Consider the following 15347-nt stretch of genomic DNA (forward strand, 5'->3'; position numbering starts at 1 on the left):
TATACATGTTTGGAACTGTTAAAGAATAAAAAATGAAAAAAATATATGAGGAAAAAAAGGTAAAAAATGCCTGAGGAATGACACCTTGGATTGAGTTCTGGCCTCTACATTAGGCATACATGTATGTGCTTTTGTGCCTTCAAACACAGGCACACATATATATTACATACATGCATCTATATACATACATACACACACACAAAGAATGGGTACATTCTCCACCTTGATCCATAAAGGTTATAAACTGTAATTCTCATTTCAGTTTAATAAGATGTAACTATTACCTATGTAATAACTGACTTTAAAAAGTCATTTTTCATTTTATTTGTGGATATTTTGTCTTCATGTATGTAAGTGCACCTGTGCATGCAATACCCACGGAGTTTGGAAGGCCTTGAATCCCCTGGAACCAGAGTTATAGGTGATTGTTAGCCACCATGTGGGTGTTGGAAGCCGAACCCCGGTTCTCTGCCAGAGCAACCAGTGCTCTTAACTGCTAAGCCATCTCTTCAGCCTATTTATTTAGAATTTTTTTGAGGCAAGTTCTCATGTAGGCCAAACCCCCTATATAGTAATTCAAGGACCTTGAATTTCTCATGCCTCTACGTTCCCAGTGCTGGGATTATAGGTGTGGGCCACCCTGTCTGACCATTTACTTTTTTTTTTTTTTTTTGAGACAGAGTCTCTCTATAGCCCCAGCTGACCTGGAACTCACTATGTGGACCAGGCTGGCCTTGAACTCCCAGAGACCTGCCTGCCTCTGCCTCCCGAGTGCTGGGATTAAAGGTCTGAGCCATCACGTCCAGCCCATTTGCTATTTTTTACTATTCTTATTTTACTCTTGAGTATTACATAAGTGCTTGGTACTTTTTCCCCTTAATTTTGGGTAAATAGCATTTTCAAAATACTCCTGAATAAAAGGAGGATAATACATAGAAAATTCTGGGTAAGGAAAGCTATCACACTAGGGAAGAACATCACTGATTCAGGTTGGACAAGCCTAAGAGAAAATGCCTGTGTTAACCAAAAGAGGCAAAGCTGGCCTAAATCAGTTATAAGTAATTGACAGTATGGTCAGTGGGTAAGAGCATTTTCATGCAATTCTGACAATTCCCAGAATTCACATGGTGGAAAAAATTGACTCCTATAACTTGTCTTCTAACCTCTGTACACATACCATGGTATGCGCACCCACACACACACACATATCCCCCACCCCAGTCCCCACACATACCAAGGGTAAATAAATAAATATAATTTAAAATTTAAAAAATTAGGGCTGATAGTTGGGCATGGTGGCCCAAACCTTTAATCCCAGCACTCAGGAGGCAAATGCAGGTGGGTCTCTGAATCTCTGAGTTTGAGGCCAGCCTCGTCTACATAGCTAGTTCCAGGCCAGCTGGAGCTACAGGGAAACTGTGTCTCAAAAAGACCAAAAACAAAACAAAAAAAATTAAGGCTGGAGAGACAGCTCAGCAGTTAAGAGTACTGGCTGCTCCTACAGAGGACCCAGGTTCTATTCCTAGCACCGGCATGGCAGCTAAGAACCATTGGTAACCCCAGTTCCAGAGGATCCAGCACAACCTTCGTCTGACCTATATACTTGCATGCAAAACATTCATATACATAAAGTAAAATAAAAATAAATAAGTCAGTTATAATTCACTCATGAAGGGGAAGTGAAAATTCAATTTTTTTCATTTGGTCCAAAAATGATTTTAGTATAAAATATGACTTTTAATTAATTAATTAATGTGGAGGTCACAGGACAACTTTCAGGAATCAGGTCTCTCCAGTCACCATGGGTTCTGAGGCTCGAACTCAGGTTGTCGGGCTTTTATGATAATGTGCTTTTACCCAGTGAGCCATCTCAATGGCCTAACATGTAACTTAAAAATAAGATCTCTGAGAAGATTGTGTATTTAAAAAAAACTGAGACTCTAATTTATACATGCCTTTGATTGGGGGAAGTTTGAGAGTGCTTGCTTTCCCTGCTGAATAGCTGCTGAAGTCTTGGTCATGGTGGTGCTTCAAGTGTGGACATGGCTTCTCTTATGTGTTCTAGGGGGGAGTTAACAAAATGTACCACGGCGTCCAGGACTGTAAGCAGGATGGCACCCGGGTGCACCTGGTGATGGAGAAGGGGGACACTGTTTTCTTTCATCCTCTGCTCATCCATGGATCTGGTGAGAACAAAACTCAAGGATTCAGGAAAGTATGTATTCAGATTGCTGTATTTCTAAAGATGAATGGATTAGAGACAAAAATCTTAAGATACATGAATATGTCAAAAAATGGTCCCATTTATTTATTTATTTTGGGACAGGGTCTCCCTGTAGCCCCAGCTGGCCTGGAACTCCCTGTGTAGACCAGGCAGGCCTTGAACTCATAGAGGTCTGCCTGCCTCTGTCTCCTGATGCTGGAATTAAAGGCATGCACCACCATGCCCAGCTGGTCCAGTTTATTTACCAGGAAATATTTGCCTTTTTTTGTCTGTCTTTTTGAGACAGGGTCTCCTTGTAGCCCCTCCTGTCCTGGAACTCACTATATAGACCAGGCTGGCCTCAAACTCACAAAGATCCACCTGCCTCTGCCTCCCAAGTGCTGGGATTAAAGGTGTGTACCAGCATGCCCAGCTCTTGTTCTTTTTTTAAAATGTTACTTTTTGAATTTTTTAAAATTATAATTGAATTTTTAAAAATTTAATACAATGCATCTTAATCATATTTAGGCCCCCCTCCCTTATCTGCATTCCCCCATAGACCCCCTCTAGATTTCATGCATTCAATGCAGTCTTTTAGTCTCTACATTTTGGAAAGTTTGGCTTTCTGTGTTAATAACCATTTGTTGCATGAGGAAGCTTTGCTGGATATTACCTCTACCCCCTGTTCCACTATGTTCTCTGAGCCTTAGGTTTAGAGATTGCATTGTAGATGTGTCACTTAGGACTGGGTATCTTACAGATACTTATTCTCTGTGTTTGACCAGTTGTGGAACTCTGTAATAGCTTCTATCTGTTGCAAAAAGAAGCTTCTTTGTTGAGTGGTGACAGGTATACTTGTCTGTAAATATAAGGATCCATATTTAACATACAGTAAAAAAATTACATTTGTCTAGGAATGTGACAGACATGGGGTTTTCTCAATGATCTATAAACCTCTCCGGCCATGTGTGTCTGGCTGTGTTTATCATAACACATATGAGTTCCTCCTACTAAGTAGGCCTTAAGTTCAACTTAAGGCTGTTGATTACCCCCAAGATAAAAGTGCCATTACTGTACCAATAGTGAGAATTTGCTGGGCCAGTCATTGTTGTGGTTATTAGGCTTTACAGCTGGGTTGAACCATTGATTGTTCTTTCTCCCTTAGTAGATTGCATAGTATCCTCTGATTCTATGGGAGCTGGTCTTCAGGGATGCTTCCAGGACAGTTCCAGCTCCATTGCTCCAAGTCCTGAGTCTGAAGTGTGTCCTGTCTTCAGCAATAGGATTTTACCTTCAAGTTCTGGGAGGCAATCAAGGGATGTGGCAATAGGCTGTGTTATTTTGGGAGTCTCTTGGACTACCCTGACCAACAACTCAATGGGAGGTTTCTTTTACCTGGCTCTGTTTTTCTTGTTATCTAGTCTTCAGCTATACACAAAGATTCATACATATTTTATGTTATTTTTCAGTAGGCTTTTGAACTAATACAATCCCCTCTAGTTTTTCATACTACCTAAGCATTATTTATCTCATCTCCCACCCCCATATAACCCTGTCTCCTCCAACCCCATTTCCTCCTTGATAACACCTATCCCCTACTATCCCCTCTCTCAGGCTCATTCTCCCCATTTATTTACCCCAATGATTTCTTTCCATTTTCCTGGTTCCTGTGGTTACATCATGAAATATACTCACATATAAGGATTTGGAGCTAAGAACCACAATTGAGAGAGAACATATGTTGCTTGGTTTTGAGTCTGTGTTACTTCACTTAGTATAATAGGTTCTAGTTCAATCCATTTACCAGCAAATTTCATGATTTCATTTTTTGTTATTATTGAGTAGAACTCAATTGTGTAAATGCACCACATATTCATTACCCACTCATCAGTTGAGGTACATTTAGGTTGTTTCCCTTTCTTAGCAATTATGAAAAGAGCAAACATGGCTGTGCACATATCTCTGCAGTAAGATGAGTCCTTTGGGTATATGTTGAGGAGTAATATAATTGGATCATATGGTAGATTTATTTTTAGGTTTTTAAGAGTTTGAACCAGGGTCCCCCATAACCCCATCTGGCCTGAAACTCACTATGTAGACCAGGTTGGCCATAATCTCACAGAGCTCCACCCGCCACTGCCTTCCAAGTGCTAGAATTAAAGTCATGCCTGACTTTATTTTTATTTTTAATTATTTGTATATGTTTGTGTCTGTGTATGGGTTTGTGTGTGTGAGTGCAGGAACCTGAGGAGGTCAGAAGAGGGCATGAAATCTCCTGGAGCTGGAACTACAGTCATGAGCCACCCAGTGTGGGTGCTGGGAACCAAACTGAGGTCCTCTGCAAGAGCAGGAAGTGCTCTTAACTGATGAGCTATCTCTGCAGCCTGTTCTCCCACCCTGCCTCGACCCCACTCCCATCACCCTTTTAAAAAACTGTTTTCGGTCAGAAACACAATGACCTTAGTGCCTAACCCTGTCAACACTGAACCATAATCACTCATAGAATTGCTTCCAAACAAAAGTGCCCTCAGCCCATGGCTGCTGCTTTCAGAGCAGGAAAACAATGACTGAATTATTAAAGTGATAACATTTGGAATTCTTTTGCTTATTCCAAGCCTAACAACTGAAAGGTTTATATTGTCTTTACTACTGAGAAAAATAGTATTGCTCCAAAACACTGCTGTTCTGAACTAGCCACTCAGAAATCAGATTCAGCAGGCACTTGTGTTTTTTCAACCCTAGCCCTCAAAATAGCTAAAATTTAATACTCTGTTGCTTACATTTCATTTTATTTATTTATTTTTATTTCATGTGTATGAGTGGTTTGCCTGTATGTTTGCAAGTGCACCTGTGTCATGCAATGACTGTAGAGGCCAGAAGAGGGCATGAGATTCCCCTGGAGCTGGAACTACAGGGTGTCAAGAGCAACCCCATGTGGATGCTGGGAACTGAACTAGGGTCCTTTGCAAGAGCAGCTAGTACTCTGAACTGCTGAGCCACCTCTCTAGCCCCCAGTTGCTCACACTTAAATTTTTTTTTCATTAGGTAGGTATGGTGTTGCAAACCTTTGATCCCAGCACTCAGGAGGCAGAGGCTGGTGGATTTCTGTGAGTTCAAGAGGGCCTGGTCTACATAAGGAGATCCTGTCTCAAAAGGACCAAAAAAAATTTTTTTCCCATAGAAGTCCCCAATTTCTTGATTCTCACAGGTTCCATAGATCTGAATCCTGTGAATGCACATTTCCCTTGGGAACATGGTGGTTCATACTAGATATGAGGGCACCTTTATATTAAGTGGGGTTTTCTGATTTGTCACATTGTTCCCACCCATCCCCACTGGCTCCCTGAGCCCAAAGATAAGGAATCAAATGTCTTCTTTCATCCTTAAGGTTCTCCAGGACTGGGATTAATTAGGCTGAGGCAAGTTGAAGCACTGCCTCAGGACAAAATTTAAGGGGCTGCAAAAAATTTAGCAGTCAAGTTAAATAATATTTTAATACATTGAAATTAAACATCCTTGCTGTTTACAATGCCAAGAATTTAAATAAAATGCTGACATGATCCTTGGACCTGTGCAAGTGAGAGGGTGGTGTATACATTGCAATGCAAATAATGTAAGTTTTTATATATTCAACTTGCCTTTTTTCTATATTTTCCCAAAGACTTGAATGTTTTGGAAAAATATGTACCATTCTTTCATAGTAACATGAGTGTGTGAGAGCACATGTCCTTTTGCCTTGAGTTCTGATATGGCTCTGCCTAGCTCCCAGGTTTACACAGCAAATGGAGTTTTGGGCATCACTGTAATCACCTTAGATTATTAACTGGTGACCAGAAGAATTTCAGTGAGTGCTTTGCAAGCTTAGATCTGTTTGTAAATTTTTCTAGACCGGGGAGAATCAAGTGATTTCAGCCTCACATTCAGAAGAAAATGGGTCAACAGAATTGACCTTTAAATGCCCCTTTTGATTGAGATGTGTATTCTCAAGGTATTTTCAATTTTTATATCTATTGCCATTGAGATAAAAGCCCATCTCAAAGCCAGGCGTGGTGGTGCACACCTTTAATCCCAGCACTCTAGAGGCAGAGGCAGGCAGGCAGAGGCAGGCAGGTCTTTGTGAGTTCAAGGCCAGCCTGGTCTACATAGTGAGTTCTAGGCCAGCTCTACTACAGGGAGACCCTGTCTCAAAAAAGACCAAAGGGGGGAAAAAAGCCCATCTCAATTTCTACAGGGTAACTAACTTTTATGACTAAAATGTGTGAAGCCAGTGTGGTGGTACACACCTGTAGTTCTAGCACTTGGGAGGTTGACACAGGAGGATCATAGGTTCTAAGAGTTTGAGAACAGCCTGGGCAAAATGAGTTCCAGGCCAGCCTTGTCTACTCTGCCCAAAAGAAAAAGAAAAAGAAAAAGAAAACCATTATAAGTAACAGTGGGACACAGTCCTTTTTAGGACTTTATGATATAGGAAATTTAATCTCATGTGATTATACTTGCCTATATATACCTTTTAAAAGCAAACATCATGGATAGTACATACACTTCTAATCTCAGCACTCAGGAGGCAGAGGCAGGCAGATCTCTGTGAGTTTAAGGCCAGCCTGGTCTACATAGCAAGTTACAGGCCACCCAGAGCTACAAAATGTAAAAAAAGAAAATCATTAAAAACAAATATCACAGCTAGTTTGAAAAATCTTTTGTGGGGCAGGAGAGATGGCTCAGCGGCTAAGAACACTGGTTGTTCTTACAGAAGACCCAAGTTCGAATCCCAGAACCCACATGGCAGCTAACAACTGTCTGTAACTCCAGTCCCAGGGGACCTGGCAGCCTCTTCTGACCTCCGCGGGCATTGCATGACATGGGTGCACTTACCTACATGCAGGCGATACACACATATACATAAAGTAAAAATAAATAAAATTTTTTTAAAAAAGAAAGAAAAATATTTTCTGGGCTGGCATATGGTTCAGTGAGTAAAGGCACCTTCTACCAAACCTGACCACCTGAGTTCAGTCCCCAGGACTCACATGGCAAGAAGAGAGGGCTAGCTTCTGAAAGTCGTCCTTTGGCCTCTACACCCTTGCTATGACACCTGCACCCACACAAGCATACAAACTAAAAGTATAAAAACATTACAATTAAAAAATCTTTTGTAATTTCTCAATTAGCTGTGGACAAGAGGACCTGAACTATACACAAGGAGACTGATTTAGAGTACCATGGATCAGCCTTCCTACTGAGAAAGCAAATCCCAAGTAAAATAATTCACTTTCTAGGAGGACTCTGCTTGATTATAGAATGTTTTTCTCCAGTATTTTTTCATTCTGCACAGGCAATTTCCTGTCATTTCGCCAGCGCTGATTGCAACTATATAGACGTGAAGGGTACCAGTCAAGAAAACATTGAAAAGGAAGTTGTAGAGATTGCTCATAGAGCCTTTGGGATTGAAAGTAACATCGACTTCAAGGTATGCCTATGTGAAATTACAAAGTAAAGATGACAGGCTTTCATTTTCTTCAGATTTAATTTGAAAACATAAAGGCTTCTATTTAGAGATCCTTTCAGAGCCATTGCTGAGCCCCACTAAGAATGAAAATGTAGGGCTAGCGAGACCGCTCATTCTGTAAGATTCTTTCCTTGTAAGCATGAGAACTTGAATTCATTCTCTCAGAACCCAAGTTAAAAAAAAAAATCAGCCTGAGCTTGGTGGCGCACACCTTTAATTTCAGCACTTGATACACAGAAGCAGGCAGATCACTGTGTGTTCAAGGCTAGTCTGGTCTACACATCAAGTTTTAGGACTACATAGTGAGACACTGTCAAAATAAAAATAAAAATAAACCACAAAAGCCAAAACAGACAATCAAAAAAATGTGATGGACATTTGTAATCCCAACACTGGGGAGATAGAGATAGGTGGATCCCTGGGGCTCACTGGTCAACCAGACTAGGCAACTTGGCCAGCTCCAGGCCAATGAGAGACTCTGTCTCAAAATATAAAGTGGATAGCACCTTAGTAATAGCAGCTGAGATTGTCCACTGGCCTCAACATGCACATACACACGTTCACTGGCATACATACACATGTGGACATACATGCACACACAAAGAATGACAATGGGATTTCAGTTTGTACCTGTTTCTGCAAGCAGAGTCCCAAGAACCGGCAGATTCTTAGGTGTTTAGTGGTCTTAGCAGAAACCCTGTCCTGCACAAGACTGACAAGTAGAAAATAGCTTCAGGTGAGAGGAAATGAAGGGCATATGACCTTCAAAAGGCATAGATGCCAAGCTAAAAGTTTGGGGTCTCAACCACTAAAGTCTTTTATTCATGCAAAATAGACTACTGATGCATTAAGGGAGCCAGTCAGACTCACGGAGGCTATTCATGAGTAAGCGTTTTTCTTGGCAATTTGCAGCTAGTGTTTTCTAAGAGGTACAGTTTGTATGAGTCAGAGATCAAAAGTCACACTTGTCAATACGGGCAGGAGACAGCACCTCACATGCTTCCTAATTAATGTGCACACTTGTAAATTGCTTTTAGCTAGTGGATATTCAATGTTGTTGCTGATCAATAGATAAGTTATCAGTCACGGCCAATGAATGAGCATATACACTTTATAGAATGCATACATACCTCTTAGCCTCTGAACCAAGAAGCTGGTTTTATTCAATTTGTATGAGGTTGTCATAAATGAAGGCTTGCTGCCCTGAAAACACTGAGTTTACTGCTATCTTTGGGCCTTCCAGTGCACTGTAGGCATGCTACCATGGTCTCGAATCATCTGGCACACCTTTCCAATGGAGCATCCTGATTCTTCCTTTAGAACCTACATATGTGTGACTGTGAAATCTATATAATTAATAAGGAATCACTTTACATAATTAAAAACAAAGGAAATTACAAATGTGTCCCATATATTAAAATGCTCTGATTTCAGGTCCTAGAAATTCTTATTTTTTTTCCCTTTGTGTAGGACTTAAGGTGCTCTACATGACCAACATCATTTGTAAATCAGGCTTTGGCCCAACAAGGATGCAGTCAGCTCTCCTTGTCTGAGGCTCCACATTAGCAGATTCAACCAACTGAGATATTGGAAAATACTAAACTATTTGAAGAAATTGCATCTATACCAAACATGCACAGACATTTTTATTACTCTTCCCTTAAACAATATTACAGCTATTTACATGATATGTACATTCCACCAGGTATTACAAGTAATCCAGAGATGGTTTACAGTATATGGGAGGATGTGCAGAAGTTTTATGCAAATACTGTGCCATTTTATATAAAGGACTTGCAATCAGTATCCAAGGGGAGTCCTGGCTTGAGGTTTGTCAAGACTGTGCTAAATGAACTCTCCCATGTTTAGTTACTTTATAAGTTATAGTTTATCAGGTTTATTTAGAATGCCAATTTCTGCTATGTAATTCTAAGATACAAAAGCACTTCTATGTCCCTTATATTCCTTATTAAATTCCAGTGGGACAATCAGAACAGCTCGATGCTATTTATTGAGTGTTTGGTCTTAATACCCAAGTCAGACCAAAACCCAGCATGGAGGGAGAGGGTGGGCAAGAAGCCCCAGCCCTCGTTGAGGGTCTATTGACAATTGATCGTTGCTGGGAGAGGAAGAGTCAGTTTTCTTTAAGGGTGTGACATCTGGCAGGTTGACCAGACTCCAAGAGATGGACTCATACCCAAGGGCATTATAAAGAGGTCATGAAGCCAAGGGAGGAAGGGTAGTAGCATAAGGGGGAGGTGGTCCGGATAGGATCAAAATACGGTGTATGAAATACTCAAAGAATCAACAAAAATATTGTAAAATATTCTTTTTCCAATTTTTATCAAATTTGTGTGCATGTCATATAAGAGATCTTAATCAAATTTAGGCCCTCTCTCTGTCCCTTATAGCCTATATGACAGAATAAAAATATCTTTTAAAAGAATGCCAGGGATTGACAGAGCTAGATTTTAGAACTGGCCTAAATCTAAAAATCATTCTTTCCACAATACCTTATCAGTTGCTCAAAAGATAAACAAGAAACAAAAAAATCTAAATTGTATTATTAAGAATGAAAAGGAGGGGCTGGAGAGATGACTCAGCAGTTAAGGGCACTGGCTGTTCGTGCAGAAGACCCAGGTTCAGTTACCAGCACCCACCATCTGTAACTCCAGCTCCAGGGGATCTGATACCCTCTTTTGACCTCCACAGGCATTGCACGTACAGGTGCACTTACATACATGCAAGCAATGCACTCATGCACATGAAATTAAAAAAATAAGTAAAATTTTTTTAATTTAAAAAAAGAATGAAAAAGAGCCAGGCATGGTGGCAAACTCCTATAATCCCAGTACTAAGGAGGCTGGGACATTAGGGACAGTTGCAAGCTCAAAGCCAGCCTAGGCTACATAGTGAGTTCTAGGTTGATCTGGGCTACAGAGTAAGACTCTTGTCTCATAAAGCCAAAAACAGGGCCAGTGCGATGACTCAGTGGGTAAAGGAGCTTGCCACAAAGTCTGACAACCTGCGTTTGATCCCCAGAACACGCAATGGCAGAAGGAGATAACCCACTCCCACAAGTTATCCTGTAACCTCTGCCTATGTACTGTAGCATGCACACACATGCACATACACACATACACACACACACACACACAAATACAATGTAATAATAATAATAAATGGTAGGAGGGAACCCACCCCCACAAGTTATCCTGTGACCTCCACCTAGCTACTGTGGCATGCACACACATACAAATTCAATGTAATAATAATGACAATAACAAATAATAACGAAAACCCTGGGACTGGTGAGATGACTCATTAAGTAAAAGCACTTCCCTGGCAAGCAGAATTAGATCCCTGGAACCCAAAAGGAGGAACCAACTTCCAAGAATTGTCTTCTGACTTCCACATATGTGCTGTGGTATACATGCACCCTATACATTGACCTGTACCCACTCATACATAGACATATATACACACACAAATAAAAATAAAATATAATCTAAAAATACCCAAACAAACAAAACAACAGTGAGAGGACAAAGGGGAGTAAACAGAATTAAAAAGTAAACTAGTATGCAGTGCGTGGTGCCTCACACCTTTAGTCCCAGGACTCGGGAGGCAGAGGCAGGTGGATCTCTGTGAGTTTGAGGCTAACCTGGTCTACATAGTGAGTTCCGGGTCAGCTGGAGCTACAAGGAGACCCTGCCTCAAAAAAAAAAAAAAAAAAAAGTAAACTAGTAACCCATGGTACTTTTTTCATGATTATATATTAGGAGAAGAACCTTCAACACACTTTAGGCAGATAACATCAAGGCAGTAGAAATATGGCTAGGAGGGGCTGGAGAGATGGTTCAGCAGTTAAGAGCACTGACTGTTTTTGCAGAAGACCTGGGTTTGAATCCCAGCAACCACATGGTGGCTAACTGTAACTCCAGTTCCAGGAGATCCAATGCCCTCTTCTGTCCTCCATGGGTACCACATGACATAGGTTCATATACATACATGCAGGCAATACACTCATACACATGAAATAAAAATAGTAAATAAAATTAAAAAGAAATAAAGATGGCCAGGAAAGAGTTTGTACTGTGGAGTATTGTGTCGACCCAGTTGTGTCACAAGTCCTCAGCATGTATAAATCAGTTAGGGCTGGCAGCAGGATACCCACTGACTTACAGTAGGTAATGCTATTTTACATATTGGTAATGAGAGCAATTAAGAGTCCTAGGACATGTTTTATTTCCTGGTCAATATAACTATTAATATTTTTCCTATTTAACCCTTTGTAGAGGCTGAAATATCCTTTGTTTTGTGTGGAGACTAGGCCAATGGATGTGTCCTCATAGTCTCTGTTTGATGTTCCCAGGATGTTTGGATCTTACGAGCTCGACTTGTGAAAGGAGAAAGAACTAACCTTTGAAATAACCCTTCAAGAGCCAGGTGCGGTGGCACATTTGTAATCCCAATACTCAAGAGCCCAAGACAAGAGCATCTGAAGTTCGAGGATAGCCTGGGCTACATAGCAAGATACTGTCTCAACTCCCACTCCCCAAAACAAAGCAAAAAGAATTATTCCTTCATTATAACTCTTTTAAAAAGCATCAAAATAAAACAAGAAATCTAAGGAGAATGTTTTCACATTGAGATGATATATCTATCCTTTCGATCACTTGTTAACAAAATCAAGAAACGGGTATTGGGGAGTTAATTGCATGGAGTTAAGTTTGCATTTTTATTGCTTTAGTGGAAGCCAAAAACAGTGAAAGTGAAATATTGCTGTTTTAAGAAAACCTTGTAGTTATAACTAATAAAGGTGACAGTGTAATTTAAGCATAGTCAATCAGTTTCATTTGATTCAAGCAGAAATGAATTCTTTGAAATCAGTATACATCAAATTGTATATCCCTCCCTTTACAAACCTACCTCCTATCAATTTCATGTCAAGAGAGGTTTCTGTTCAAACTTAGAACATGCACTGAACACTCACATTTAATGTTAAGCAGAAGGAGTCAAAATAAAGGTTAAACCTCATGTTCTGACGTAGGCTTCCTTGCAAGACTTCCATTAAACATAGAACGGCTATTTTCAGTATTTTCTTTTTCCACTTTTTTTTTTTTGGTGCTAATAAATGACGACCAGGGCACCCCATCGCTATTTCTTGTTGGGCAGGGCAGCTGAAAACCTTCTACTCTTATGATGAAACCTGCCCTCTTTCAAAGTACAGGGACTTTTAGATTCTTTTTTTTTTTTTTTTCTTTTTTTTTTTTTTTTTTGTATTTTGCATGGAATGGGGATTTAATATGATACCTTATTTCTCCACCAGGTGAGGCAGCAGGGAGACTTGGTCCTTGGCTTTGATAAGAAAGAAACGACTTCCTTTCTTATCCTGCTAAGGACCAGATTTCCTGAATGTGGTATTTTGATGTTTATCAGTGCCTTGGATTTGCTAGACTAGTGCTTTATTTTTTTATTTATTTACTTTTTTTTAGGATACGGTCTTGCTAAATATCTCAAACTGGCTTGGAAATCACTGTGTAACTCAGGCTGGCCTGGAACTTGAAATTCTCACAGAACCATCCCCAGACCTAAATTTGCTTTGTTCCTAATTTTTTTTTTTTTTTTAGAACTCCTTACACTCCAACACAGTGAGATGTTCCTAAGCAGCCATTTCTCTAGGGCAAACGTTATTTTCTTGGCCAATGCCATTGTTGGAAACTAAGACCTGGGTTCTGGGTATGCTCCTAGTGACCTGTGACCAAACCCCCCAGTGATGCTGTGTACCTCAACACTGTCAAGTCCCTGCTGTTGCACCCCTGACGCATGACAGTTACCTGGTCTCACAGTGCCTTTTCTGAGAATTTCGATCTTCTCTCAGAGACAGCAGACTCTGAAAATGTCAGACTTTTATTTGTTATTCTTGAGAGACATCATTTTCCTGGAACATGCTATGCAGTGGGGAGATAAAGCATTTAATGGATTTTGATTTGAACCACACGAATGTTCTACATATTCAGAAACCAGGATGGAATATTAAGTTGAAACAGTGAACAGGAAGAAAGGGACAGTGATTTGGAGAGTGCACCTCAGAAATACAAGCAAAACTTCCAGCCCAGTTGAGTCTTGCATTGGCAGCCTTCTATCAAGAGTCACATCATCGGGACTGGAGGGATGGCTCAGTGATTAAGAGCACTGGCTGCTCTTGCAGAGGACCTGGGTTCAGCTCCCAACACTTACATGGTGTCTAACAGCTCTCCATAACTCCGGTTCCAGGGGATCCTATCAATGTCCTCTTCTGACCTCTGTGGACATTGCATAACATGGTGCACTTACATACATGTAGGCAACGCACTCATACCCAGAAAATTAATAAAATAGTTTTAACAATTGTCACATAGTCAATATTTTCTGCTTTGCTGCCCAGACGGCCTCTGTTGCAGGGACTCAGGTCTGCCATTGGAGCAGGCAGATGGCCAGAGACAACATAGCTGAAGGAGTATGACAAAGACCTAGTGGTACTGTCTGCAAAAACAGCCAGCTTGCCAGATTTGCCCTGAGGCTATAGTTTGCCCGCCCAGTTCTAATGAATGTGCAAATTCAGCAAAATTCAGCAAAGCAAATAAGTGCTTTGTACCTTGGTAAAAAGCACCCCAGCATTGGTGATGCTTCAGGGACCCCTGCTTCTTTTTCAGGGTGCACGGGCCCCAAGAGTGGGCCCAGAGAACAATCTGCTCATCTGTATGTGATACACTGTGGCTCAATTTTTTTTTTCTTGTTATGGCCAATTTTAAATCTAGATTAAATCTGGTACAGCATTTAAAACTCATACCCTAGGAAGCTGGGTGTGGGTAGCACACACTTGTAGTCCTAGCACTCGGGAGTCAGAGGCAGGTGGATCTCTGAGTTTGAGGCTAGTCTGGTCTACATAGTGAGTTCCAGCCCAGCTGGGGCTACAGGGAGACCCTGTCTCAAAAAAAGACACCCCCCTCAATCCCTCATACCTTAGGGGGACTGGAAAGAAGGCTCGGTGGAAGAGAGCACTGGTTGCTTTTGCAGAAGACTGGGGTTCAAATCCCACCACCCACATGGTGGCTAATAACCATCTGTAATTCCAGTTCCAGGGGATCCAACACCATCTTCTGTCCTCTGCAGGCACTGCAGGACACATGCACTTACATATTCAGACATAACACTCATATACGTAAAATAAAAATAAGTAAATAAAAAACCCCACCCTACAGCCTAAAGAGAGAGCAGACATAACACTCATACACATAAAATAAAAATAAATAAATAAAAAGCCCCACCCTACGGCCTAAAGAGAGAGCAGTGTGTGTGGGGGGACGAGATAGGGTGGTGAGTGTACACATTGAATATAATCCATGCACATTTTATACATGTCTGAAAATGGCATAATGGAATCTATTATTTTGTATAATTGATATATGCTAATAACAAAGGTTCTCCCTGAGATCTCCAATGTGTCCCTCGTAGCCCAGAAAGGAACTGCTCTGAGATGTGCTGGAAGATGGCAAAATATTCATGGATTTCAATTAAATGCACATCAACAGCAGTCAGAAATGATGCTCGCAAATAACAGAAACTGACCTGGACTGTACGAAACAGAAAACA

The 15347-nt window shown here is 40.8% G+C and overlaps 1 protein-coding gene across 1 annotated transcript in view; it reads left to right on the forward strand.

Annotated features, from left to right (window-relative positions):
* The window catches only part of Phyh (phytanoyl-CoA 2-hydroxylase), a 29522-nt gene extending 16969 nt beyond the window's left edge, over positions 1 to 12553 (forward strand). Inside the window, exons 7-9 of the mRNA XM_008851888.3 lie at positions 2066 to 2215; positions 7536 to 7670; positions 12085 to 12553. Of these exons, the coding sequence (XP_008850110.1) occupies positions 2066 to 2215; positions 7536 to 7670; positions 12085 to 12138 (339 nt within the window). The 3' untranslated portion in view covers positions 12139 to 12553. The remainder of the gene's footprint in view (positions 1 to 2065; positions 2216 to 7535; positions 7671 to 12084) is intronic.
* The last annotated feature ends 2794 nt before the right edge of the window (positions 12554 to 15347 follow it).

This window comes from Nannospalax galili, unplaced genomic scaffold, assembly GCF_000622305.1.
Source record: "Nannospalax galili isolate Female #2095 unplaced genomic scaffold, S.galili_v1.0 scaffold1426, whole genome shotgun sequence".
Taxonomy (NCBI): Eukaryota; Metazoa; Chordata; class Mammalia; order Rodentia; family Spalacidae; genus Nannospalax; species Nannospalax galili.